Source organism: Triticum urartu, chromosome 2A (genome assembly GCF_056163025.1).
Source record: "Triticum urartu cultivar PI428250 chromosome 2A, HENAU_Tu73, whole genome shotgun sequence".
In the NCBI taxonomy this organism is placed as follows: domain Eukaryota; kingdom Viridiplantae; phylum Streptophyta; class Magnoliopsida; order Poales; family Poaceae; genus Triticum; species Triticum urartu.
The window spans coordinates 763,413,880-763,441,395 of record NC_141874.1 but is presented as its reverse complement, the minus strand read 5'-3'; the positions used below and the strand labels follow the sequence as shown (position 1 = coordinate 763,441,395).

General features: G+C 50.1%; 2 protein-coding genes across 2 annotated transcripts in view; one reads left to right on the top strand and one right to left on the bottom strand.

Moving 5' to 3' along the window:
• Positions 1-746: 746 nt before the first annotated feature.
• The window catches only part of LOC125534650 (uncharacterized), a 79,766-nt gene continuing 52,996 nt past the window's right edge, over positions 747-27,516 (bottom strand). The window contains exons 5-8 of the mRNA XM_087545598.1: positions 6,615-7,446; positions 1,526-3,501; positions 1,404-1,451; positions 747-1,234 (exon numbers count right to left, since the gene is read on the bottom strand). Coding sequence (XP_087401724.1) covers positions 1,533-3,501; positions 6,615-7,446 — 2,801 coding nt within the window. The 3' untranslated portion in view covers positions 747-1,234; positions 1,404-1,451; positions 1,526-1,532. The remainder of the gene's footprint in view (positions 1,235-1,403; positions 1,452-1,525; positions 3,502-6,614; positions 7,447-27,516) is intronic.
• LOC147988022 (uncharacterized) lies at positions 4,282-5,626 on the top strand. The gene has a single exon (XM_087545599.1). It carries the CDS (start codon positions 4,922-4,924, stop codon positions 5,624-5,626), a length of 705 nt encoding a protein of 234 aa, XP_087401725.1. The 5' UTR covers positions 4,282-4,921.

The following is a 27,516-nucleotide window of genomic DNA, read 5'->3' as shown; positions in this document are numbered from 1 at the left end:
CCCATTTAGTCTTTCTCTTAGTTGGGCCACATCAGGCCAGCGCAGCAGGCCACAGGCTCGTGAATACAGAAACGGGAAGCTGAAACCGAATTGATGGGTCGCTCGTCGGCGGCAGGGGATCTAAGGCGGCGACCCCTCCGGAGCGATTTTTAGTCCAGTGGACGGTGGCTCGTCGGCGCTCCATAGCCAAGAGGGCAGTACCGGCGAGTTCCCTAGCTGCCGCAAGGCTAGAACCAGAAAAGTAGCAAGCAGCAGCAGATCGGCGACGGCGGGTGACCACCGGCGGCACGCGGTTACTAGGTGAGCTATTCTCTGTAATTTACCCTAGAAATTCTAGAATTAAAAGCCATTTTTAGTTAGATTTGTTCAAATTTAAGAAAATTCACAAGTGAAAGTATTGGTGCATATTATATATACCTAAATATGCGATACTTGTTACTCTGTATAGACTAAGCTGAAGTACCTTCAGCTTGCTGTGTACAAGGTTTTGGCAAATATAGTGAGATCATATATTATCGTTCTTGTCAGAAGTACCTGCTTGAGATCTTAATGTAAAAATCAAAAGTACACCACCGTGTTGTCGCCGGTGGAACACTAACTCTGAACTAAACTAATAACTGATCAGCTCACTGCTGATGAAGAAAATTTGTCTGCATTTGTACCACTAGAAAGTGAAGCATCCAAATAAATGAACTGACTACACCTTTGTTTTATCGATTTTGAGAAAGGAATTAACAAGGAGCCTTAAAGCAGCCACGAAGGCAGCATCGGCACCAGGCAAACAAGCCAACAACAAACCACGAAGGTAGCTTTCAAGCAGTGAACTTACGACCTTAGAAATGTAATGATTCCTGAACCGAGGAAAGCAAGAACATAACAGAGGATCACGCAATTTTATCTTAGAAGAATGTAGACAGTATTCAACACAACAATAGAAAGGGAAATAGGTTCGCTGAGTTCGACGCACACCAGGAAAACCCTCTAGTTACATTCGCTGGGAACATAACCTACGGGACAAAAAACCTGGCGCACCACCAAACTAGCCTTATTACACACTGAGCAAACAAGGTTCAGCAAATAAACAGTACATGCAAAAGCACACAGAAGTTCATCTTGATGACATAGAAAGAACATGAATTGAAGATGCAGATACTCTGAAACATGGAACTGGGGCCAGGAAGATGCAGACTTGCACGATAGAGTCGATGCCGCCGACGAAGTCACCTCCTGCTAGCTGAAACCAAAGGCAGAGACAAAGAATCACATACAGTGCAGGTTGCACAAGGAAGATGCTGAAGTAAACGGACAGTGGAGAGCTGAAGAAGATGCTGAAAGAATAATGCGAGTACTAGTTACTAACTAACACATGCGTGATGTAGAAAGCAACTGGACGGAATTAGTACCTTCAGGACACAGGATTTTGGTCATCGCTTGGCTCGACTCAACTCGGCCTGAATTGGAAGAAACAATTGTTAGACACGCCTAAAGAAACAGGGGACTGAACTAAATGCAAAAGCAGGGTTACCTCTCCATCATCCGTTGAATTTATCAGCACGAAGGGTGGGATTTTTGGGATGGTCGTCTGCCAGACGCCTCAGCATGTCCACGGCTCGGTAATAATCATGTTTGACTCCACTATCGTAAAGGTCAATTCTGAGTTGCTTGAGCGAAGGAAGGTTCCTTATGCTCAAATCAAAGTCAGGCCTGAGCATGTCATACACTCCGAGACCGAAGCGAAGGCGTTGAACCATTGGCATAGCTCCTGGTTGGATTGTAGGGTGCAGCAGTAAAATATTGTGGAAAAGGCACACTCTTGCGTTGGGGAAGGCACCAGAACTAAGCACCAAATTTTCCAATGTATTTTGTACCCTGAACATGGATACGCTGAAGTTGACATAACGGAGAGCCGGCAGCATTCCAAGGATCTCAATAGCCCCGGATTGCACTTCCCCCGAGGTTGTTAGATCAAGGTAGGAAAGTAGGGGAAGTGATGAAGAACAAATCCATGTAGGCAAGCTCGAGAAATGTCCTTCTAATTTAAGCCTGCGGAGGTTTGGAAACGGCACCCAATCCAGCTCCAGCATAAGGTTAACAACCCAAGGAATAGCAGAGATCTCTAGACTCTCGAGTTTGTGCAGATTGCTTAGGGACTCAAACAAAGCTTTAACTGTTCTCAGATAGCCCGTACGCCATTGTACATTCCAATGAAAGGCGAGCTCCCTTAGCCCGATCAGATAGCCCAGCTCTTTTGCGCTGTCTTCAGTAAAAATGCCCACTCCATGTCCCGTCAGCTGTTCAAGGCATTTCAGGTTGCTGAACCCGTTTGGTAGTGGCATACCTAAATCAAGGATAAGGCACATCAAATGCCTCAGCTGAGCAACACTGGACGGCAATTCTTTTGAATTGGTCCATTGCAAGTCTAGTGTCTGCAAAAACTGTAGCTTTCCTATTTCCATCGGGAGCTTCCCAACCTTTGTGCCTCTTAACCCTAGGTATCTCAAATGTAACAACTTCCCAACATGCCTAAGATCAACGCCAGGGCTTTTTCGAAGATCACAACCTTCCAGATCCAATACACGTAAAAGTTGAAATATAGTGAGAGGGGGGATCTTACTAACAGCAGGACTAAAAGACGTAAAAGACCTCACTTGTGACATGCTTGTGGTAGCCATCTGAGCATTGGTGAGATCTGTCATGCTCTTCTGGAGGGACAATCTGCGGAACTTCTTTTCCAAAGGTGCGCTTCCCTTGATAACATCCAGTATAGTCACAAAGTTTTCTCCACTTGCTAATTCAAATATAAGATCCAGCATGATATCATGTACGCAACAAGCTTCAACCCTACCATCAGCATGTATGTTTATCGGCATGATCATGTTTCTGTTTACTAGCTCGTTGAAGTAGCTATCTCCAAGCTCAAGCAGGCTATCAGTTTCATCTTTTACTTGGATAAAACCTTCACAAATCCATCTTCTTATCAATCGATCTCTGCTAATTTGATGATCTTCTGGAAAGATACTTAGATATAAAAAGCAAGTCTTCAAATGAGAAGGGAGGGCATAAAAGCTCAATGACAATATCCTCTTCATCTCCTTTACGTGATCATCACCTTTTTCAAGTCCACGGCCAATAGAGTTCAGCAAAACATACCATTGGTCAATTTGGTTGTTCTTCTGATTATTAGCCAAATAACTTGCCAGACTGATGATGGCTAATGGTACCCCGGCACACTTCTTCAAGATCTTTGCAGATACGTCCTCGAATCCAGAGCGACACACCTCACTTGAAAATATTCTTCCATAGAAAAGTTTCTGGGAGTCATCATCAGAGAGATGTTTCATCTGATGAATCATATCCTCTTTAGAAGAGCAACAGTCTTTAGAGACCTCAACCTGGCGGGTTGTAGTAATTATTATACTTCCACACTCATGATCCTGAAGTGCATATCTGATTGTTCTCCATGCTTCTTGATCCCATAGATCATCGATAATGATAAAGTACCTATGCACATGGCAAAGCAAGAGCTACAAGTTAGCGAAACAAACCAAAATAGTTGTCAAGAACATGAAAGCATGTCAACTACCTCAATATTCCAGCGAGGTACTACTGTTACCACTTGAGCAGTAGATGGTGTTTGACTTGGATATGAATGTTTGAAATTTTGGGGAGATCAATACTAACTAACAACCAATACTACTGTCACACATATACATATGTAAATCAAGGCAACACTGCCCCATGGAACAGTGTGCACACTACCACATTTAATGCATGTATGCACCTCGATTAAAATAAGAAAACCATGTCGATCATAGGAATTAGACCCCTCCAAAAAAGCAATTAGACCTAGTGCAGTACGGCGATGCATTTACTCTTGTCACAAACATATCGACTAATAAAAAGCAATACTATATTAAAAGCTAATAAAGAAACAAACCACCTTAGGCGAAACTAGCGAATATTGTTACTTATACAAGAGGGGATTAAAGCGCATTTTAGTGTCCCGACACGTATATGCTCCCCATTGGGAGTTTCTGGTTACAAAACATTGTGTTTGAAGTTTCTACGATTTATGTCCATGAAAACAAATATGTTGAGAAATATGATAATGGCGAAAGACATATCCTCTGATACTAGTATAATATTGACTTATAATGGATAATCATGTAGAAATCAATCCTTACACATGATATGAGGTTGTCAAAATATATTATAATATTGAAGTAATATTATTTCTAGAGTTGACATTTTACAAAGTTAACAAAAATGGTCAAAATTTGATCTAGCGATAATGGTGGAGATTTAATCTGTTAGTAAGTTGTAAAGAACAATATAGATTTAATATAGAAAAAAGTAAGTTAAAGGATGAAGTTGAGCATGACAAGGAGTCCCACTGGGGGTAAGGGCATCTCCAGCCGCGCCCCCAGGAAGGCCTCCCCAGGCGTTTTTCTTGCGCCGGCGCCGAAAAATCGGCCCAGTCGCGCCCCCAGGAGCCCGATTTTCGCCGGCTTGGGCCCAAAACAGCGCCGGCGGACCCAGGCCGAACCCGGCGCGCTGGGGGGCGCCCGGGGGCGCCGGGTGGACTTTTTTGGCGCGAAAAAGCCGCGGGCCCGCCGCGTCAGCGACACGGCTCTCTTCTCGCCCTTTCGTCGTCCTCATCGCCTCGTTTCCCGCGGCGAATCAATGCCAAAGCTGCCGCGCTGCCGCGCCGGTCAGCCTACGCCATTGATGCCTCACGGGCGGCGCAGTGAAGGCCGGACGACGCGCGTCCCTCGCCCTCCCTCGCCCACCACGCGTACACACGGCGGCCACGCGTACAGGCGGCGTCTCGGCCTATATAAGACGCGCACCAGCGTGCTCGGCGACCACACTCTCTCGCCGCCGTCGTTCCTCCCTCTCCTCTCTCTCGCCGTCTCCACCCATGGCCGAGCGCTTCCCTGGTGACGGCGCGGCGGCGAATGGCTTCGGCCGCCGCCATCTCCACGAAGACGAGGCTCGCCTCCTTTACGAGGACGGGTACCCGGTCCCGCCGGACATGCGGGTGCCCGGCGCGTGGAGGATCAGCGCCGGCGGCGTGCCGGTGCCACCACCACCCACCGGGGCGGCGCGGCGTGCGGAGATCGCACGCATCCGCGCGTCCCTACCGCGGGCGGCGAGGGAGGGGCCACGGTACGTCCCCGACAGCCCGCTCTGGGAGCCCTACTTCCGCCGTCGTCACGCCGAGCAGCTCGAGGCCACCAACGGCGTCGAGCCCTCCGGCAGGCTCAACTCCAACGGCCGGCGCCGGTGGTGGGGCGTGCCCGGGCGCACGTTGGAGGCCGTCCTCGAGTACATCGAGGGCGGCAACACGCCGCGCCTCGAGTACCCCGATCCCCCGTCCTTCTCACGCCGCTGGGGAAGCTCCTGGACCCCGAGGCGCATGGAGACCGGGGGGTCCTCCTCGTCGTTCGGCGGCTTGCCCTACCTCCGCCCCGTCAAGCCAGAGCCCCAGGGCACGTCGGTCAGTGCCTGCACGCGCAGCTCCGGCGTCCGCATCGGCGCGCCAACGCCTCCCCACCCACCGGCCGCTTCGTCCTCGTCAAGCCCAAGTCGGAGCGCGGCCTCCCCGCGGAGTACGAGGAGATAGCCCGGCGCGGCATCTCCGACGAGGACGCCCTGCGGTGGGCGCGGGACGACTACCTCCGCGACGAGATGGTCCGGCAGCGCCGGGCCCTGGAGGAGATCGCCGCCCGCAAGCGTGGGCGCGAGGACGAGCACGGCGTCGTGGTCCTCGACAGCGACGACGACGACGACGCTCCCGGACCGTCCAACCCGCCGCGCCAACCGGGGGAGGGATGCAGCAGGGACGACGGAGGCGCAGGCGGGGGCGGGGGCGGCGGCGACGACGACGACGATGACGACGGCGGCGGCGACTACACGCGGTTCTACCGCCTCCTTGGCATGTAAACTGCGTGGGCGGGCGGCGAGGCGGGCAGCGAGGGGGACGGCGGGGGTAGCCCGCCAAAGTTTTTTTCTTTTTTTGTAAAATATGTTTAAGTTTGAACGAACTCGCCGATGTTTGCGTTAAATTTCAGTCGTGTTTGCGCCGTATTTGAATTTTTTTTTTAAACGTGGGCGCCGCGACTGGGGGGCATCACGCCCCCAGTGCGCGGGTTAGCGCCGGCGCGCCCCCAGGGGGCGATTTTTAGGCGTCCTGGGGGGGCGAACGGCTGGAGATGCCCTAAGAGGCCACGATAGGCATAGTGAGAAAAACCAGAGGTGTGTGGGAACATACATAGGCATGTATAGTGGGAAATGCATGAAAAATAAGGTGAGACGATTTTGGAGCTATGGCGTTCTCCCTTATCTAGTGAACTACACCAAGTATATAAATTCAATATCAAATATAAAGATAAATACATTCGCAAAAAATATAGAGATAAATATATGTGTCACCCACGAGTTAGTTATATATTATGCATGATGTCTTTCTTAATTTGACTAAATTATAATCGCCTTTCTGGTCAGGATTGACGCTATGGATATTGCTTAGATCATGTACATCTAGGGAACACAGGAAGTCATAATGTATTATGTACTGGAGGTGTATGTGCCAGCTTGTGTGGATGACGTACCTTTTCTTGCTAAGCAATTCTCGGACTAGGTCGATGAGCTGTTCTACATCCAAGTTTGCTGCATTCAGTCTAGCATGTCTTCTGTTGTGAAGTTTAAAGAGAAGATTGCTTAATACTTTCTTCATGTCGGGATTCCGAGACACAGACACAAAAGCTTTGTAATCAAATTTTGTTGGAAGGGCATCATATACTTCTCTTGCAAGTGTAGTCTTGCCCAATCCTCCAAATCCAACAATTGAGAGTATCTTGAGATGCGCCTTGGACACACGGTCGCCGTCACTGATCTTCTCGATAATATCGTCCCTTGCTTTCTCTAGGCCGATGATATTCTTCTTGTCTCCATAAAAAACCTCCCAGAAAGGGTCAGTGGTGGTCACTTTTGCTGCAGGTAGATTAGCAAGCCTATGCCTATACCTTTCATGTCGTTCGGCCACATCTTGCAACCGCTCATGGATCTCTTCGACTGCAGTGGAAATCTCACGGTTGCTCTTGCCCTTTTTAAAGACCTTTAGCATCTTGTCCATGAGCTTCTTGAAGTTGGACTGATCAGCACTGGGGTCACTGCCCTCAACACGCACCAGGAGAGAGTCAACGACATCCTCCATGTCGTAAGACAGCTCCCTAACATCAGCAGCCCAAAGCTTGATCTGCTCATCGAGCTGATCCCGCGGAACCTCTGCCACCTTGCCAAGGGCAGCGTGCATAATATCCAGCTCGTCAGAGAAGGACTTGACCTTTTTCTTGACTCCCTTCTGTAGCTTGTACTCCTTCTTGATAACCTTGCCCAGTTTGCCGAGGAGGGAGCTCATGGCCCCCATGGCCAGATCCATGGCTCACTCAATCTTCTCTTGTTGATGGTCACCGGGCATGGGGTTACGATCTGAACACCACAAGGGAGAAAAAGGCAGAATGTAACAACAAGAAATTACAAGGGAACAGAGAGATATCACACAGAGATTCCTAAAGCTACTGACTAGTTAGTGAGGGGGACTGACCTAATGTTCTGAATACCACAGGAAAAATAACCGAAATGTTACATCAAGAGACTACTCGTACAAGGGGAACAGAGAGATATCACAAAGGAATTGCTGAAATGAGCAGTGAGGGGATCTGACCTCGATCTAAAGACAACGGCGTTGCGGTTCGTCCCTCCGATCCGAAGGTGCCGGCGGAGGGGAACGAGGGCCTCCGCAGGCGGCAGGGTCAATCAATCTTTGCGCTCTTGCTTTCTATCGGAACACAGGCTCGATCTTGCTCTCTTGCTCCATTGCTCGAGAATGTGCTTGTGCGCAGTGGTTGCTGCAGTGTGGCTCTGCTCCAAGCCTAATGATTGTACTGTAGTATACTGGGAAGGGGGAGAGGGGACGAGTGGAAAGAGGACACGTACGTCGTAGGCTTTAATTCAGTTGTCCTGTGTTTGGAGAGGATCCCTGCAAATTCTGGAATACAAAATGTTTTATTTCGCACCCGTCAAGAGAAAAAAGTGTTAGCCATTCGGCCCTCAAAGGCGTTTTCCAGTGAAAATAGCGCCTCTTGGGGCGTCGCCGACCGAATTTTTTACGTAGGGGGCACCGATTCCCAGCCGCGAACGCAATGGCAGAAGGCCAAAACAATTTAAAATGCCCACCCGATGAAATTCAGTCAATTTGAACGAAATATAGGTAATTTCATTTATATTTTTGGTGAATTAAAAAAACATAGATAAAAACATATAAAAAATACGCCTAGTTCATGCCGAGGAGGTTGTAGAAGACAGCTCCTGCCCACGCCCGAACTCCCATCTAGGGTTTCCTTGCCTCTCGCCGGCGCCGCCGGTCCGCCTTATCTTCTATGGTCCTCGGATCATGGAGGCACGGTGGATCCCGGCCCTTGCCGGTGGGAGGGCTCCGTTTTTAGATGCTTTTCTGAGTTTTGTTAGGGTTTGTGCCATACTCAAGAAGATGAGGCGGCGGCGTCTTCTTGAAGATGGAATAAGTTCCTCCCCGCCTAGCCCCTGTCCCGGTGATGTTTCAAGCATCATCGAAAGGCGTGTAGAGGTTTGTCTTCGGCGGATCTCGTGGGATCCGGTCGGCGTTTGTCTTTGGTGGATCCAACTGGATCCGGTCTTCGTTCGTCTATGTCTGAGTGTCTGCAGGTTGGATCCTTCCGGTCTATGCTTCTCTTCATCGGCGGCGGTTGCTGTTCTGGTGCGCTAGTCCTATGGGGCCTTAGCACGACGACTTCCCGACTGTCTACTACAACAATGTCTGCCCGGCTCCGACGAGGGAGGGGCGATGACGGCGGCGCGCCTTCGGCTCGTTCCAGTGATTGTAGTCGTCGCTAGGTGGTCTACGGACCTGGATGTAAATTTTACTTCTAGTGTTCTTTGTACTACCTTGACAGTTGATGAATAGATCGAAAGTTTTCACGCAAAAAAAGAGAAGACAGTGTAGTCCTCGTCGTCACCGTCGCTAGGCGGCCCATCCATCGGGGCGTCCTGGCTGCAGCCCAGCCCTGGATCGCGGCTGCGGAATGGCTTGCTCGGCACAGCGACCTCCTTGTTGCTGTCGGAAAGCACGATGACGCCGCCCTCTTCGCGGACGCGCGCCGCTCGGCGATTTCTTCCAGAGCACGACACTGGCGCTTCATCTCCTGCACCACGTAGTCTGCGCGCGACCAAGCGAGGCCGCTCTCGGGGTTGACGACCATGTTCTCGTGCTCCTGCTTCGCCACGGTAGGTGGCTCCTTCTTCGGCTTCAGAAGGCGAATGTGGCTGCGGGGAGGGGAAGGGACGCTGCGGCCCTCGTTTATGACGAGGTTGCCGCCACAGTTGCGCCGACGGAGCGGCGTCTCCTGGGGTTCAGGCTTGACGGGGACGGGTGGCGCCGCTAACCCGGAGGAGTGGGAGCCAGAGGACGATGTGTCCATGCGCCTAGGGCAACCAGGAGCTTCCACGGCAGCGAGAGAAGGACGGTGATGGGTACTCCATCCGTGGCTCGTTGCCTCCCACAATGTGCGCAAGGATGGCAGAGAGAGTTCACCTGGGCACGCCCCACCTTTGATGCCGGCCCTCTGAGTGGTGGCGCCCCCTCGGCGTCGGGCCACTATTGGTAAACGCCAGCTGCTCGGCGTAGCGTCGACGGAAGTACGCGGTCTACGACATGTGGTAGTCCGCGCGTTGCGTGGTTCTTCGCACACGTACTCCGGCATGGCGGCTCCAATTGCCTCGATCCCGGTGGGGTGTTCCGCGTCGGAGGGCAGCGAAGGCATAGAGCATCTTCACCACTGGCGAATCTTGGAGAAAAATCAAAAGCAAACTCAAAGTCAATGGCATGAAGAAAAAGCCACCAAGTCTCAATTCTTTTGTTCAAAGAAGACTAGAATTTGTCATAATACTACTAAGAACATGTACTATTAACTACTAATTTCCTTTTTTCATTGCTGGAGGGCAGGCTCAAGCCTATTAAAGCCTGTCCAGTTCATTCGTTACTGATCTCCACCATCATACGTGGACACATCCAGACACGTGGCAACCGGCTACGCAAATGCAAGCATCAAAGTCCGTCAACATTCAAATGAAAATTGAAGGAGGACAAAATTCATTCATACCGGATGGAATTTAAGCAAGTTTGATAATTCAAACCGAATGATATTTGAAAAGTTCAACTAATATTTTATAAAAAACGAAACGAAACTATGTGAGGTATCCGTAGTACTCCTACAAACCCTACCGCGACACTCATCATCGGTTTTCTTCAAGAGGACGAGGGAGAAGCCGATTTGTAGTGGAGGCGCTTCCAAAAAAAGGATCTGTATTGGATACCCCTACCCTAGGGTGCCCTAGGTAGCTGCCGCACGCATCATTGTTTTCTCTTTTCTTTATGCTCTTGCACCCTAGAGTGAAATGATGGTTGCTTCGTCCATCCAGCTTAATGCGGGAAAGGTGGGGCTTTGTGATTTGACCCCTCATCGCTCATTTTCTACTACTGCGGCGCTACGACCGGGGTGCCTCCAATTCCAACCGCGGCTCCGAACTGTAATTTGGTGCATCGCACGTGGAACAAGACGGTGGATGAGCCACATGTCGGCCAAAGGGGTCCTGTTAAGTGTGTCTCCATTTCGTGTGTGAACTGACCCTACTTGAGTTGCTACGCCAACACGACAGGAGCATCCTACCACTTGGTTTTGCTCCTTGGTGAATCCCGACTATATTGATCTAAAAAGATATGTGCTAAACTACCCTCTCTGTCTTGGTTTTTTTTATTTTTAGGCATCTCGGTTTATAGGGCCTACACGTAGTTCTAGGTCATCCATTTGACTAACTAAATATGAGTTACTATGTCACAAAAAGTATATCATTGGATTCTTAAGCGGATTTAGTTGTATTTAAAAGTCGAGGGTGCGGCTTTTCCTGCGCGGTAGGCGGGGCAGTTCCGCCTAGTCGGTTCAACAGAGACGCGAGAAGACGAGGGAGTAGGCTGCCGCAAACGTAGGGTTGTGTGATTTGACAGCGAGTTACTGCTGGACAGGTGGGCCCCCGTGATTTGACTTGCCATTATCATTTTAACTATGGCGCGAGTCTCCCGATTCCTGACCACCTCCATACAGGTGCCTCTCCCAATGCTCCACCATGTAGTAGAGGCTGGCTCTTGCATGAGAGCCCACTTCTCCACTTTTTCCTTGCCTCTCTTTCCTCCACATATGCAAAAATGCCATGTAAAGCGCACTATTGTACTTACTTTCACTTGCTCCTACAGGTGCTTAAGCTTGCCACATAGGCATAAATTCCGATGTGGCAAGTTAATCAAGAAGAGAGAGACTAGTTTGGTGACCCAAGGAAGAAACGGTGCTAAGCGCGTGTACCTAGGTGAAAAGACAATTTTGAGTCTATAGCTAATTAAATGAAGCAAACTTAGCAACACCATTTCATTGGAAGAGGTCACTCCTTGGAAAATGCAATAAATACTAGTACTCCCCGTGTCCCATAATATAAGAACGTTTTTGGAACTACACTAGTGTCAAAAACGTTCTTATATTATGGGATGGAGGGAGTATGAAGAAAGAGATAGAGAGGAGTAAAAAAAATACACTTATAGCCAACCTTATAGCCAACCTTGTTGTAGTATGAGTGACTAAGTGATGACTATGTATGACATGCCAACATCAGATAGCCTAACGCACCGTGTTAAATCTCCAAGGGCGCAGCCGCGCGAGCGACGCGACGGTCGTGGTAGGCGCGACCATGATACGGGCTGCTGGCAGCCCTTGGATCTGAGATCAAACGGTCGCATGCTAGGTTGCTAAAAATTTGCAGAATAACCCTCCAGGATAGGATATTCACCCATAGGTGTAGAATCACGCCATGCAAGCGTTCGATCTCAGATCCAAGGGCTCTCGGAAGCCCGTATCATGGGAGAATGGAAAGCCACTACCCTGCCGTTCGCACGCTGGCAGTTCGCTCCTACTCGTCCCCGCACGTCCTTCAATACTACGGCGGTTCGCTCCTAGTCATCCCGTCCATTCACATTACGGCAGTTCCACTAATCCTAACCCTCCTCCCAAATTTATGCGTCCCAAATATCCACGATCGGCGGTGAGTACAAGGTTAGAACCATCACCGGCGATGAGTTCGACGTCATCTCACCCGTTCTTCCGCGACGGTGAAAGGATGCCTTTCTCGCTTCAGACGCATGTTCGAAAACTCAGATGATGAGTGGGTCGCTGGGCTAGATGTTGAGTACACCACAGTCCTGGGATGAGAGAAGGATCTAAAGGACGAAGAGAGGAAGAAGCCCGCCGTGATCCAGGTTTGTGTACATAATGTTTGCTTGGTCTACCACATATGCCATGCCGGCGTTGAGTGCCAGGATTTTAAGAACTTCCTCAAGGACAAAACAGTGAAATTCGTTACTGTAGACTTTAAGAACGACAAAGAAGTCCTGGGTCGGATAGGCCTCGTTGTAGGCAACCCCTTCGACCTCCAGAAGAATCGGCTGGTGCCCTCTCGTCAGCCTTTAATGCTGACCCTGGCAGGAGCCATGGTTCATCCTTCATACCATAAACTATAGAAACCTCATTGCACGTTTCATCGTCATGCATGGCAGCGGAATGTACTAGATATAGATCACATCCACTACGCTGCAATGGATGGCTACCTTTGTTTCAATATCTACAAGGGTTGGATGAAGAGCAACAACCAAGAGTGCGGTTCAAGCAAAGAAGTATCGGCCAAGAGGAAGAGGGACAAGGACGAAGTCGAGGACGTGGACGAGGACTCCGAGTAAGGTGGCAGTGTCGTTGCTCATAGTGGTTCTAAACTTCTAATGTAGTGTCTATCGGATTAGTTGCATAGTTTAATTTCAGATGTGCTTAGTTTAATTTGAGGGGTGTGTTGTGTTGAGCCCCCAGTAGAACTATGTTATGTTTCTTCTCGTTACTTTAACTCTTCAGTATGTACATACTACTTTCTTTAATAGAATTTAGCACCCCAATTAAGCACGTACTAGCTTTTTTAATAGTACTATATGCATAATTTGGCGACGAGCGCTCTCTATATGTACCACCTTTTTTTAATTTCAATTTTTGCTCCATGGCACAATCCATCGATAGTACTACTGTACAAAAGTATACATTTTTTAAAAGGCTAGAGTAATGTTCATCACATATATAGCTAGTTAAATTCTCAACCTAGAACGACGTGCATGCCATGTAGTAAACCGATACGAAGGAAGTATAATAAAAATGAGGTGATTTTACCAAGCGATCGGCGGGGGAGCATGGCCTGTCATGCGGTCCCATGTGTCATGATGTACCAAGGCGATGCGCGTGTCCCTCTTGAGGCAGAAGCAATACTATGTGGTTTGAGATGATGGCGAACCGAAGTGTGAAATAATGGTTGCTTCGTCCGTCTGGGAAGGTGCGGCATTGTGATTTGACGTCTCATTGCTCATTACTACTACTAGGCCAGTACGAGTGGGGTGCGTCCCCCCTGCTGTTCTGCACTGTTATTTGGTGCTTGACACGTCGACCCGGTTGCTATATGTCCCACATGTAGGCAACAGGAAGTACAGAATTCATGAAAGGGAGCATCGACGGAGGAGTATACTACAGAATTCATGAAAGGGAGCGACTTAGTTTTGGAAAAATCGGTTTTTACGGAGTACGTACCCACTAGGGTTTATAGGGCTCATCTAAAAAACATTCGTTTTTCCGTTTGATAAGTCTCAATTATACTATACTAGTAGTAGTACCATTAAATGTTGGATTTCGAGGTGCGTTAGATCACCCGACGCAAGCAGTGTCAAGAGGAAACTAACCAATGCATGTACAAGTTCATGGAAATTTAGTGGTCATTCATGCATTCGTTCTAATTAATGCCTCGGTAAACATAACTTCTTGATAAAAACGAGTGTACTAATACTTGTGCAAACTACGAAATTAATTCGACCACTCACCGTCTACCTTGGTTGGAGAGATTTTGAAATTGAGCCATAAACTAGAAAGGAGGGAGTAGTAACTTTTGTCTCGATTACTATTTGTGACCTTGTATAGATGCAAAATGTATTTTTTTATAATGGCCTTGTATAACTAAATGGAGGGAGTACTAACCAAAGTACGTAGTAGGGACGAGGAGTAAACGGAGGGAGTAGTAAAATTTTCTCCTCGTGCTACGAGCCACCGCGTGCGTGGGCGAGGGAGGGGGCGTAAAGGCGTACTGTACTACTACTACTACTACTACTACTACTACTACTACTACTACTACTACTCATAAGCAAGCTTCACCTCATCCTGCGAGCCACTGCGCCCGTGGGCGGAGGAGACGGCATACTAAGCAAGCTTCTCCTCGTTCTGCGAGTTGACGGGACACATCAAAAGTACTCCAGTGTATAGAGCCTTGCCTCTAAGGTAGGCCCCACATGGTTTGCCTGTTTTTTTAATTTAACATAACGCGTCAAGTCGCAATTTGTTTGTTCACCCGTGGTAGACGATCCTCCCTCCACCAAGTGGACAACCAGTACACGTGCCAAATTACCACGTGGGCTGCCTTTTTCATACAGAAATGAGCTCCACCGTGTACCCGCGCGGGTGTGGTTGGGAAAGAGACGGGAGTATGTGCGCCGTGCGTGCACCTCTTCTCTTCGTGCACGTCCCCCACCTACGTGGGTGTGTGTGAGAGAGATACAAACCTAGACATATTGCGCCGTCCATCCCCATGCCTCCGCCCAGTCCGACCACCAGTCACCACCACGCCCCACTCCTCCTCACCTTATCTCTCATCTTTCTCCCTCCATTTTTATATACAAGGGGCCACTATCAAAATTACAATTTGCAGATATACAAGGCCACTAACATTAATCGATACAATATTAATGGTGTTTGCCTCATGGTACTAGCAAAGGAGGACATTAATTATCCCTTGCATGCATGCGGGAGTTTGTAAAAAATGCATCTTGATGTTCCGTGCAATGCACGGGCATCTTGCTAGTCCATGAAAACAACACATGGCAAAATTCCACGGCGAACGAGGGATTTGAATCTGTTGGGAGGGGCTATTTGGATCTTGCCCGGGGTAACCAAAATATTGACGACCCTTTTGTCCACCAATACCTTTGCCATCGACGAACGAGGAATGGCTCGGGTGCTTATGCTGTCATGCATCCTCCAGCGCGCACGTTGGATACGAGCTCGCACGAGCTGTGTTTTTTTGTCCCACAACACCGCCCGAGCCGCCCACAGACCGACTGGCGACCCGCAAATTACGCCATCCAACCGTAGCCGCACACATTATGACAGCAACTCAACCAACCGGACGAAATTCACGCAAACACGTAGACAAACTAATATTTCATATGAACAACGACGGAAATCATATAAAATACCAGATTTTCATACAAACATGACAGATTTCATTACATTCAAATGAACTACGTGGTGCTAGTTCTGGACAACACATGTATATAATACCTGGCCTAAATGGTCGCCCGCCGATCGATTTGTGTTCCTCATGTCCGGCAGCACGATCACCGGACTGCCGGGAGCCCCGGAGGTATATGCTTCAGCGCAAAGGACGGCTCGCTTCCCCACTGCCCAACTGATATCATTGGCTGGTGCCGAAGATGATGGTGGCCGGCACCGGTTCGAGTTCATCACCGGCCACTACTTCGCCATGGTCGGCACCGGCTCGAGTTCATCCTAATATTCCCCTCTTCCGTGGAGCCCATGCGGGGTCGACGAAGGTCCTCACAACAAAAGGATCCGGCAAGACACCTGCTGTGTACGCCGGCGTCGCCTCCGCGGTGGCCTTCATGGGACCCAAGCGGCGGCGGCCTCCCGTGTTCTTCTTCTCCTCGATGATGGCGGCGGATGCGGAGGCGCTGGCCACCGACTCGTCGCTCTCCGCGCACCCGGCTTCTGTCACTGCTTGCATGGCGCGGCCGCCGGCATGGGAGTCTCGGCCACAGAAACGGGAGACGCGGTACGAGGCGGCGGCGTGGACGGCAGCAATGACGCCCGTGCGCTGCTCCTCGTCGAGCTGGCCTAGAGTGGCGAGTTGCTGAACCACGCGCCGGCTTGGGGCGGCAACTGGCTCCGTCGGGCAAGGGGAGGGAGGTGGATCAGCAAGCTGCATAGCTCGTATCCGGCGGGCTACCCAGCTGGCTTGGATGCGGAATAACTACTCTTCATACGCCATTGTAAGAGTGGACAAAATGGTGGAGGAGATAGGGGAGCGGCGGAGGTGTGCGATTCTTGGCCGGCGTTTGGCCTCGTTTAAATAGGAGATTAAATAGACGGCGGACGGGAGGAGCTCGGCCGGCGTTGCGTTTAACGCCAGCCCGGTCATGAACGGACGTGTGTCCAGAGTGGGGTTTTCGGCTTCCACACGGGCGGGTTTCATGGAGGCGTTTGAATGCGGCACGGAGGCGTGTTCAGCCGGGCGTGCTGCGAGTGGCACCCTCGACTCTGACCTAGGACACCGCGCCGTTCTTCCACTGACGTGTGGGTTCTTTGGGTGCATGGCCTTCATGTCAGTGACCCAACGCAGGTAGCGCACAGTAGAGGAACCTTTGGTGGGCCAGGGCGGTCAGAAGCGGGCATTTCATAAACCGATGATTGTTCATTGAGTGTGACGTCATCTTTTTCATGTAGATAAGCCTACTATGTTGATAGCCCGTTCGATACGTTGTGATTCATAAAGACCGCTGCAAACATCAATGTTCTGCTTATCACAGATAAGATTGATTAATACCCGTAACAATCCATGTCCTTAACAAAGGGTGCATGCATGTATAGGTTGAGTGTGTGTCTTGCATCGTGTGCTGTGTGCTTGCAGGCGTGCGAGTGTTGCGTGCGTGCAAGGGTATATTTCAGTGTTGCATGCATGGGTGCGTACGTGCGTGTATTCGTGAGTGCATGTGTACGTGTCAGTGTTGCACGCCAGCATGTGTGCGTGTGTACGTGTCAGTGTTGCACGCCTACATGCGTGCGTGTCTTGTGTGCGTGCATGTGTACGTGCGGGGTGAGGCTACACGTCGGTCGACTGGCTTTTTCATCTCTGGTCATTAGATTTTCTAGCTGTTGGATACGAAATCAAGGGCCTCCAGTTTATCATCACACTCCACCCCCCTGAGCCGCCAGCCACCACCGGCCGAACCGCCAGCCCCCGCCGCCCGCGGCCGGCCCGCCCTTCCCGAAACCACTCCCCACCGCCGGTCTGCCGCCACACCGGCCATCCCTCTAGCCCCCCCCCCCGCGCCGAGCTTTTTCTTAGGAGATCCCCACCCCACCGCCCAATGAGCGCCCCAACCGCCGGTGACTGCCAACCAGAGGTCTCACGACTTCGAATACCCACCGACCACTAATTTATTACCATTTCTGTCCTTCATATACGCGCTGATGGGTGGGCCCTATGGTAATGTGTGCTGTTGAATGTGGACCGTTTGACTAGTCAATTGATCGTGTTATCAACAAATTACGGAGTTGTATGGTGAGCCAGCGACTATATGATCACCCTAAAATGTACTCCTATTTTATTAACACAGTACAGACTCAAACTACCATTTCTTTCTTTCATATACGGGCTGACAGGTGGGCCCCATGGTTACGCGCCCCGATGGTGCAACACTAGTTGAGACGCGTGGAACGTTTGACTGGTCAATTGATTGTGTCATCAACAAAATACGGAGTTGTACGGGTGAGCCAGTGACCGTATAATCATGATATGTATTTGTTTAACACGGTACAGACGCAAGGGCTCATATATACGCGCAAGCACTCACTGCTATAAGCGCACACACGCGAACCCTACCCCTATGAGCACCTTCGAGAGAGTGGGCCAGCATATATGATCTTGAGATTTTACGAAGTCACCATATGTGCCTCGTAGTCGAGTGGAACGTCTCCTCCCACTGAACATACATCGCCGGAAAATACTGAAATTAACACAAGATAAATGCGAGCACTAACCTTGGTGGGCTTGAGAAACCACTGTCCTCTAACCATCCAACCACATGTTAGTTAGCACGACAAAATGTATGTGGTGACCGTGATGAGCTTATTCTGAAGTCCAGTGACCATATCGTGCTTTCGCTTCAAATACAATGACCGTAAGTGTCGTCAACTAAATACGGAGCACGCATCAAATGCAAAGTCCGTCAGTGTCATCAACAAAATATGGAGACGTATCGTGAGCTAGATACCGTTGTACTATTGTATATGCTTATTTTCTTAGTGGCCGATTGCGTGTGTGGTCTGATGGGCACATCATTACTAGTTGTGGTGGGTCAACATGAAGACTCATGGGTCGGTTCCATCCTGCGCCACATATAGGTTGGACCGAGACGTGTTATACGAAGACCCATGTGGAGGACTCGGTGTACAACACGAAGCTACCAGAGTCGTGGAGGACTCTATCCCCACCGGTGATAAGCCGACTATATATGATTTGTAACCCTAGGCCCTTAGTATGTTATACAAGCTTGGGGGCTAGTTTGTCGATAGTATACACACGCACAATGCCTGGTATTCACGTGTACTTTGTACACACCCCTATCACTAATATACAGTACCAGGAGTAGGATCTTTCTTCAACTAGAAGGGTCCGATCCGAACTAGGGTAAAACTTTGCCTTGTATAACCATCCAGCCTAACAGCCAAGGATATCCTACCGAATGATATGATGAAATCATATCTGCCAACTGCTAAGAGAGAGGTGTGTCGGGGGGGGGGCAATGTGTGCGAGAGAGGCCTAAAGATAATGTGCGTGCGGGTGACACGTAGGCACATATATGTGCGTATAGAGGGCTAGTAGAGACCGTGCATGTGTATATATGCATGTGAGAGAAATAGTGTTTTCCAACTGAGATTAGTGAAAAGAGTGGTACATAGTAGTCAGAAAGAGAGAGAGAAATAGAGAGCATGTGCGTGAGACACCCTGACACCCTGAGAAAGATTGTGAGCATGTGTGAAAGAGAAACGCCGATGCATATAAAGTGTGTGCACTTATGCGTTAGATAGAGAGATATGTAACGCGTTTGTGAGAACGGGGTGAGGCATAGTGCATCTACGTGTAAAAGGCGGTTCTACGCATTAAATTAAAATATAAATGGCATTATTATTTTTGGATGAGATCGTGAATTTTGCAAATTGCGTATGGACGAAAATCGGTCTATCAGACACCCATATTCTATTGAATTCTAGCATGTGCATTTGTTTATTTCATATTATCGATCCATAGAGTGAGAGCGGTTTGAAATGCAGGCAATGGATGCTTTTGCAACTAATATATAAACATTAATTAGTGCACTCCATGTTGTTAGTGTGAAGCACTTTATACATTTGTCACTTGCATGGATACATTCCAAATTGCTAGCTATGAAATAGGATACATGTCGAATCCAACATAAAGGGGGTTTCGAAGATTCGAATTCATAGGAAGTGCATTCATCTATTTAAACCCGAGATAATGGCATTTATAAATCAGATGTAAAAGGGGGCATCAATCTTTGTTGTGAGTTTGAACATGATATATATATTCATACGCATATCTAACTTTTTTTGCAACCAAGGAGATTATATCTGGAACCATGCATGAACTCAGGTAAGTTGCATATTTTTTAATATATACTCGTGTACAATGTATATTCAAATGGACCCCCTACATTCCAAAATAATCGTAGCTTTAGGATTTTCAAGAGTAAAGATTTGTGAAGTTTGACAAATCCTGAAAGTTCAATTCAAGAGAACCGAAAACGTTAATGCTTCTGCTCCCAAATATTGAACGAAGCGCCAAATAGGCCTCTGGTCACCCGAAACCGCGCGAGACTAATGTTTTGGTGGTAGGAAATTACTGTCCTGACTCTGGCCCGTGTAGCCTATCGGCCCGATGTCCAAAGGTCTAAACCGGGGTAGGTTTGTAACTTCACCAAGACGCCAGTCTCAACCGCCTCCGAGAAGCATTCATACGCCGTGGGAGCCTACCCATGCGCTCGGCCGAAATCTATCCCGCCCACATTTGGGACACCTGACATGACTGTCCTACCCCCAACCCGCAATATGTCCGAAATTATAGATGGGGGCAAAGTTTGTAACTTTCCCCAAATTTCAAACAAGCGCATCTCAAACCGAAACATTGTTCCCCCTTAGTTCCCCGCCTCCCTCTATTTCCCCATTCATACTCCATGGGCGCGAAAACGCCCTCTCCACCAGCCACGAAACCCCAGCCTCCTCCGTCCTCCACCCCATAGCGGCCAATCCACCGCCGCCCTCCTCCATCAAGCTAGAGCCAGTACCCCAACGTCGTCGTCCAACGCAACCGCAACCGCAACGCCCTCAAGGACTTAGCAGCTGAAGCCGAGGCAGAGCTGCCTCCACGACGCTGACACCGACGTGCGCCGTACCAGAACCACTCTGACCACGCCGTCCTGCGCCTCACTGCTGCGGATCCACTGTCGCAACCGTCCACCGCACCGGAGTTGTTCCCGCTACGCCGGCATTCGCCGCCTCGGATCTGCTTCCCCGCCGCCGATAGACGGCCACCGCACCACACTCAACAACTTGGCCATGGGTTCGTCCAAGGCTGCACCGTCCTCCACAACTTCTGGTTTCCGGCGAACAACAAGAAGATCATCTGAAAAACAGAAGGAGGACAAAGCACTGCCAACAGAAAGAGGTACTCCTCTTCCCTTATTCGTGGAAATCTTACGTCTCCGCTCACACCGTATGTTGGGGAACGTAGTAATTTCACAAAAATTCCTACGCACACGCAAGATCATGGTGATGCATAGCAACGAGAGGGGAGAGTGTTGTCTACATACCCTCGTAGACCGAAGCGGAAGCGTTGACGCAACGTAGAGGAAGTAGTCGTACGTCTTCCCGATCCGACCGATCCAAGCACCGTTACTCCGGCACCTCCGAGTTCTTAGCACACGTACAGCTCGATGACGCTCCCCGGGCTCCGATCCAGCAAAGCTTCGGGGATGAGTTCCGTCAGCACAACGGCGTGGTGACGATGATGATTTTCTACTGACGCAGGGCTTCGCCTAAGCACTACAACGATATGACCGAGGTGGAATATGGTGGAAGGGGGCACCGCACACGGCTAAGGAACGATCACGAGGATCAAGTTGTGTGTCCTAGGGTGCCCCCTTGCCTCCGTATATAAAGGATCCAAGGGGGGGGTGCGGCCGGCCCTATGGAGGCACGTAGGAGGAGTCCTACTCCTACCGGGAGTAGGACTCCCCCCCTTTCCTTGTCCAATTAGGAGAGGTGGGAGAAGAGAGGGAAAGAGGGGGGCGCCGCCCCTTCCTCCTTGTCCAATTCGGACTAGGGCGAGAGGGGGCGTGCGGCCTGCCCTGGCAGCCCCCTCCTCGTCTCCACTTTAGGCCCATGAGGCCCATTAACCCCCCGGGGGATTCCGGTAACCCCCCGGTGCTCCGGTTTTATCCGAAACTTCTCCGGAACGCTTCCGGTGTCTGAATATAGTCATCCAATATATCAATCTTTATGTCTCGACCATTTCGAGACTCCTCGTCATGTCCGTGATCACATCCGGGACTCCGAACTAACTTCGGTACATCAAAATGTATAAACTCATAATAACTGTCATCGTAACGTTAAGCGTGCGGACCCTATGGTTCGAGAAGTAGAACGAGTTCGCCAACATTGTAAGTTTTGGCCCGCACTTCTCTGCTTTGATACCTTCGAGCCTGTTGTTGATAGAATGTGGAACGGACTTTTTCCACGTCACGCTCCTCCTCCAGGGCGTCCAAACTGTCCTGCCGATCGAGCTCGGCCTCTTTTTCTTCATACATGCGCACTCGAGGTGAGTCATGAATTATGTCGCAGGGCAGAACCGCCTCTGCGCCGTACACCATAAAAACCGTGTGTATCCGGTAGTGCGATTTGGCTTGGTCCGCAGCCCCCATAGTACAGAGTCGAGCTCCTCTACCCAGTGCGTGTTTGATTCCTTTAAGGACCGCACTAATCTGGGTTTAATGCTGCTCATGATAAGACCATTTGCTCGCTCGACTTAACCATTAGTTTGCTGGTGATAGACAGAAGCGTAATCGAGCTTGATGCCCATGTTGCTGCACCAAAGTTTTACCTCGTCGGCTATAAAGTTCGAGCCGTTATTGGTGATGATGCTGTGGGGGACGCCATAACGGTGTACGACCCCAGATATGAAGTCTATCACTGGTCCGGATTCGGCCGTTTTAACTGGTTTGGCTTCTATCCATTTGGCGAATTTATCCACCATGACCAATAGGTATTTCTTCTTATGGGTCCCCCCTTTGAGGGGTCCGACCATATCGAGCCCCCAGAGCGCAAAAGGCCAAGTAATGGGGATTGTTTGGAGAGCGGTGGGCGGCATGTGGCTTTGGTTTGCAAAAACCTGGCAACCGACGCAACGTTGAACGAGGTCCTGTGCGTCTGCTCGGGCCGTCGGCCAATAGAAACCTGTACGGAAGGCCTTGCTTACAAGGGCCCGGGCTACGGCGTGGTGGCCACCGAGTCCAGCATGGATTTATGCCAAAAGTTTACGCCCTTCCTCTCCAGAGATGCACCTTTGAAGGACTCCGGTAGTGCTTGTCTTAGAAAGCTCTCCCTCGTGGACCTTGTAGGCTTTAGACCGCCACACTATGCAGCGTGCCTCATTTTGGTCCTCGGGTAGTTCATGCCTGGTTAGGTAGGCCAGGAATGGTTCTGTCCACGGGGCGATGACGGCCATTATCACGTGGGCTGAAGGTGTTATTTCGGTGGCAGAGCCTCCAATTGTGTCAGAGTGTTCGGTATCTGGTGTTGTGGCCGGGTCCGGACTATTGTTACCGGTGTCTCCTTCCCATACCACGGATGGCTTAAACAGCCTTTCCAAGAAGATGTTAGGTGGGACAGGGTCGCGCTTAGCGCCGATACTGGCGAGGATATCCGCCGCCTGGTTGTTTTCCCGAGCCACATGGTGGAATTCAAGCCCCTCGAACCAAGCTGACATTTTGAGGACGGTGTTTTGGTATGCTGCCATTTTTGGATCCTTGGCGTCGAAGTCTCCATTTATTTGAGATATTGCGAGGTTTGAGTCCCCACGCACCTCCAGGCGTTGAATGCCCATGGAAACTGCCATCCGGAGACCATGTAACAGGGCCTCATATTCGGCTGAGTTGTTGGAGTCTGTGTATAGTATTTGGAGTACGTATTGGACTGTATCTCCGGTGGGGGACGTCAGAACGATGCCAGCCCCCAGACCAGCCAGCATTTTAGAGCCGTCAAAGTGCATGATCCAATTGGAGTACGCGTCGTATTCTTTAGGGAGTTTGGCTTCTGTCCATTCATCGACAAAGTCGGCTAGTACTTGCGACTTAATGGCTCGCCGTGGTCTATATGTTATGTCGAACGGGAGGAGCTCAATAGCCCATTTGGCAATCCGGCCTGTGGCATCACGGTTGTTTATTATGTCGTTGAGTGGTACTTCTGAGGCCATCGTAATTGAACACTCTTGAAAGTAGTGTCGCAATTTCCAGGATGCCATGAATACCGCATATGCTATCTTTTGATAATGTGGGTACCGTGATCTGCATGGAGTGAGGACAGCGGATACATAATATACCGGCTTTTGAAGTGGGAATTTATGTCCGTCCATCTCTCGTTTGACGACGAGCACTGCGCTTATAACTTGGTGAGTGGCCGATATATATAACAACATTGGTTCGCCGACATTTGGCATGGCCAAGATTGGGTTGGTGGCCAGGATGGCCTTTATTTCTTCCAATCCGGCCGTGGCTACGTTCGTCCACTCGAAGTGTTCGGTGCGCCGAAGGAGGAGATAAAGGGGTAGTGCCTTTTCTCCTAATCGGGAGATAAAGCGGCTTAAGGCCGCCACACATCCAGTTAACTTCTGGATTTGCTTGAGGTCAGTTGGGATAGCCAACTGTGACAAAGCTCGGATTTTAGCCGGATTTGCTTCAATTCCTCTGCTGGAGACGATGAAGCCCAGGAGTTTTCCGGCGGGAACACCGAAAATGCATTTTTTCCGGATTGAGCTTGATGTCGTATGTTCGGAGATTGTCGAACGTGAGCCTCAAGTCTTCTATTAAGGATTCAACGTGTCTGGTTTTAACGACCACATCGTCTACGTATGCCTCCACTGTTTTGCCCATCTGTTTTTCCAGACAAGTCTGAATCATGCGTTGATACGTCACGCCGGCGTTTTTGAGCCCGAAGGGCATTGTGTTGAAACAGAAGGGGCCGTATGGAGTAATGCATGCCGTTGCGACTTGATCAAACTCCGCCATCTTAATTTGGTGGTATCCGGAGTATGCGTAGAGGAATCACAATGAGTCGTGTCCCGTGGTAGCGTCGATAATTTGATCAATGCGGGGGAGGGGGAAGGGATCCTTGGGGCAAGCCTTGTTAAGGTCCTTGAAATCGACACATAGGCGCCAGGACTTGTTCTTTTTTGGTACCATCACCAGGTTTGCTAGCCAGTCCGGATCTTTTATTTCTCTAATGAATCCGGCCTTCATTAACTTGGCTAGCTCCTCTCTCATGGCTTGTCGCTTAGGTTCAGAGAAACGCCGAAGAGCCTGCTGGACCGGCTTGAATCCCTTTATAATGTTAAGGCTATGCTTGGCCAGCCTGCCTGGGATTCCTGGCATGTCTGAAGGATGTCAGGCGAATATGTCCCAATTCTCACGCAGGAACTCCCGTAGTGCGGCGTCTACAACGGGGTTTAACTGTGCCCCGATGGATGTTGTTTTTGTAGGGTCCGTTGGGTGGACTTGGAATTTGACTATTTCATCCGTTGGTTTAAAAGAGGTGGACTTGGATCTTTTGTCTAGTATCATGTCGTCCCTGTCCACTGTTGAGCGCAGCGCGGTTAATTCCTCCGCCGCGAGGGCTTCGGATAACGCCTCGACGGCCACTGCGGCTGTTTTGTTTTCGGCGCGGAGTGCTATGTCTAGATCACTAGCTAGAGTGATAATTCCATTGGGCCCGGGCATTTTGAGCTTCATGTACCCGTAATGGGGTATGGCTTGGAAGATAGTGAATGCCTCCCGCCCTAGAAGGGCGTGGTATCCGCTACTGAACAGGGCCACTTGGAATGTAATTTCTTCGAACATGTAATTCTCCGGAGTGCCGAATACCACATCTAGTGTGATTTTCCCAGCGCAGCGTGCCTCCCGACTGGGGATGATTCCTCTGAATGTCGTGCTGCTTTGCTCAATGCGGTTTCTGTCTATTTCCATCTTTTGAAGAGTCTCCTCATAAATGAGGTTTAATCCGCTGCCGCCGTCCATGAGCACTTTAGTAAGCCGGAAGCCGTCCACAATTGGACTGAGGATCAAGGCGGCTGGTGCTCGGACTGTTCGGAATTTAGGTTCGTCACTGGCATTGAAGGTGATAGCCGTGTCGCTCCATGGATTTATTGCTGCCACGTGGCAGACTTCGGCAAGGCTGCGGAGTGCTCGCTTACGCCTATTATTGGAGGCAAAGGTCTCGAAGACTGTCAATACTGTATTGGGTGTTTTGAATGAGGAGATCCTCACCGCTCTTGCCCACCTGCCGGAGTACCCAACATGCTCTAAGGCTGTGTGTTGATATGGTATCCGCTGTACTGTGAATTTTGCAGGGCCCGTTAAGCCATCCCTCCAATACGGTTCCATGCCCTATAATGGGTTTTTTCTTCTTTGTAATTGAGTCGGGCGACTTGTGAGAGCGCACCCTTTTAAGTCGGACTGGGGGATTTGTCAGAGCCGGATTATCCCAAAATTTTGTTTGGGTTTTCTAGGCGCTTTCCATCGCACAGTACTTCCGTACTATGGCCGCCAAGTCTGCGAAGCGTGTTATGTCGCGGCGACTTATGGCGTTGAGGATTCCCTTGTCCGTGCAATTATTGCAAAAGAATGAATTTGCGTCTTCCTCGCGACAGTCCTTGACCTTGTTCATTACAAGGAGGAATCTGGCCCAATAGTGGTGTACAGTCTCCTGGAGCTCTTGTCTAATGTGGGAAAGATTGTTTATGTCTGGGTGGGTGGGTGGATTTAAGTCCGAACCTTGACCCGATCTGAGACCCAGGGGCAGAGGAGTTTTCAATCTTGGGAGTTCGGGCTCCGGGATGTTGCCCGATAGGTCTAGCCTGCTGCCTGATTCTAGGTTCAGGGTTTGGGCGGTATCCTCCCATAGACAGGTATCCGGCTCAGATAGCTCGGGAATCCGGACATAGTTTGTCCTTAAGATAGAGGAAGAATCGCCACGTTGCTCCTCCACCACCACTATCTGATGGGTGACCGGCGGAGAGTTAATCTCCCTTTGGTCGGGTTTAAGCCCAATCCGATCATAGTCCGTAGCAACTCCCAAAGCGGCAATGCGATCCAAGAGCTCGTTTAGAGAGGAGAGCTCCATTGGATTCATCCGCTCGGTAAGTTCCGAGCCGATGTGGAGGCTGTTTTTGATGACCCGAGAAGTCATCGTCGGCGCAGCGGCCGAACGAGCGGTCATGACGAAGCCGCCTAGTCGGAGAGTTTGGCCTACAGCCAGGGCTCCCCCAGAGGTGATGTTCTCCCTGACAAAGAGACGAGCCATCCTTCCTTACAATGACGGCACAGTGGAACTCTCAATGAAAGCACCAATGTCGGTGTCAAAATCGGCGGATCTCGGGTAGGGGGTCCCGAACTGTGCGTCTAAGGCGGATGGTAGCAGGAGGCGGGGGACACAATGTTTACCCAGGTTCGGGCCCTCTCGGTGGAGGTAATACCCTACTTCCTGCTTGATTGATCTTGATGATATGAGTATTACAAGAGTTGATCTACCACGAGATCGTAGAGGCTAAACCCTAGAAGCTAGCCTATGGTATGATTGTTGTTGTCCTACGGACTGAACCCTCCGGTTTATATAGACACCGGAGGGGGCTAGGGTTGCACAGAGTCGGTTACAAGGGAGGAGATCTACATATCCGTATTGTCAAGCTTGCCTTCCACGCCAAGGAGAGTCCCATCCGGACACGGGACGAAGTCTTCAATCTTGTATCTTCATAGTCCAACAGTCCGGCCAAAGGATATAGTCCGGCTGTCCGGAGACCCCCTAATCCAGGACCCCCTCAGCCACGAGGAGGAGAAGGAGGAGCGTGCCCGCTGTAATGCCGCCACAGCAGCAGACGCCGGAGGAGGCTGCCCTGGTGGCCTCACAAAGCGTGTTCGGGTGGGCTCGGCCGCCAGCCATCTTCATCGGCCTCACCAGCGACGGCGACGATGGCAAGGGCAAGGCCGGCGCTAGGGAAGCATACGGGTGCGTAGTTTTTTTATTGTTTAATTAATGTTTAAGTGGACTTTGGCCGGAGGTTGGCCGGCCATTTATGTTTAACTATGTTTATTTCAGCCTTGTGTTTTTTAGTTTTTGGACACGGGTAAATATGGTTCTATCTTTCGTTGGCCGC

Excerpts from the sequence above, each read along its gene's own strand:
- LOC147988022 (XM_087545599.1), top strand. The coding sequence starts at position 4,922 with ATGGCCGAGCGCTTCCCTGGTGACGGCGCGGCGGCGAATGGCTTCGGC.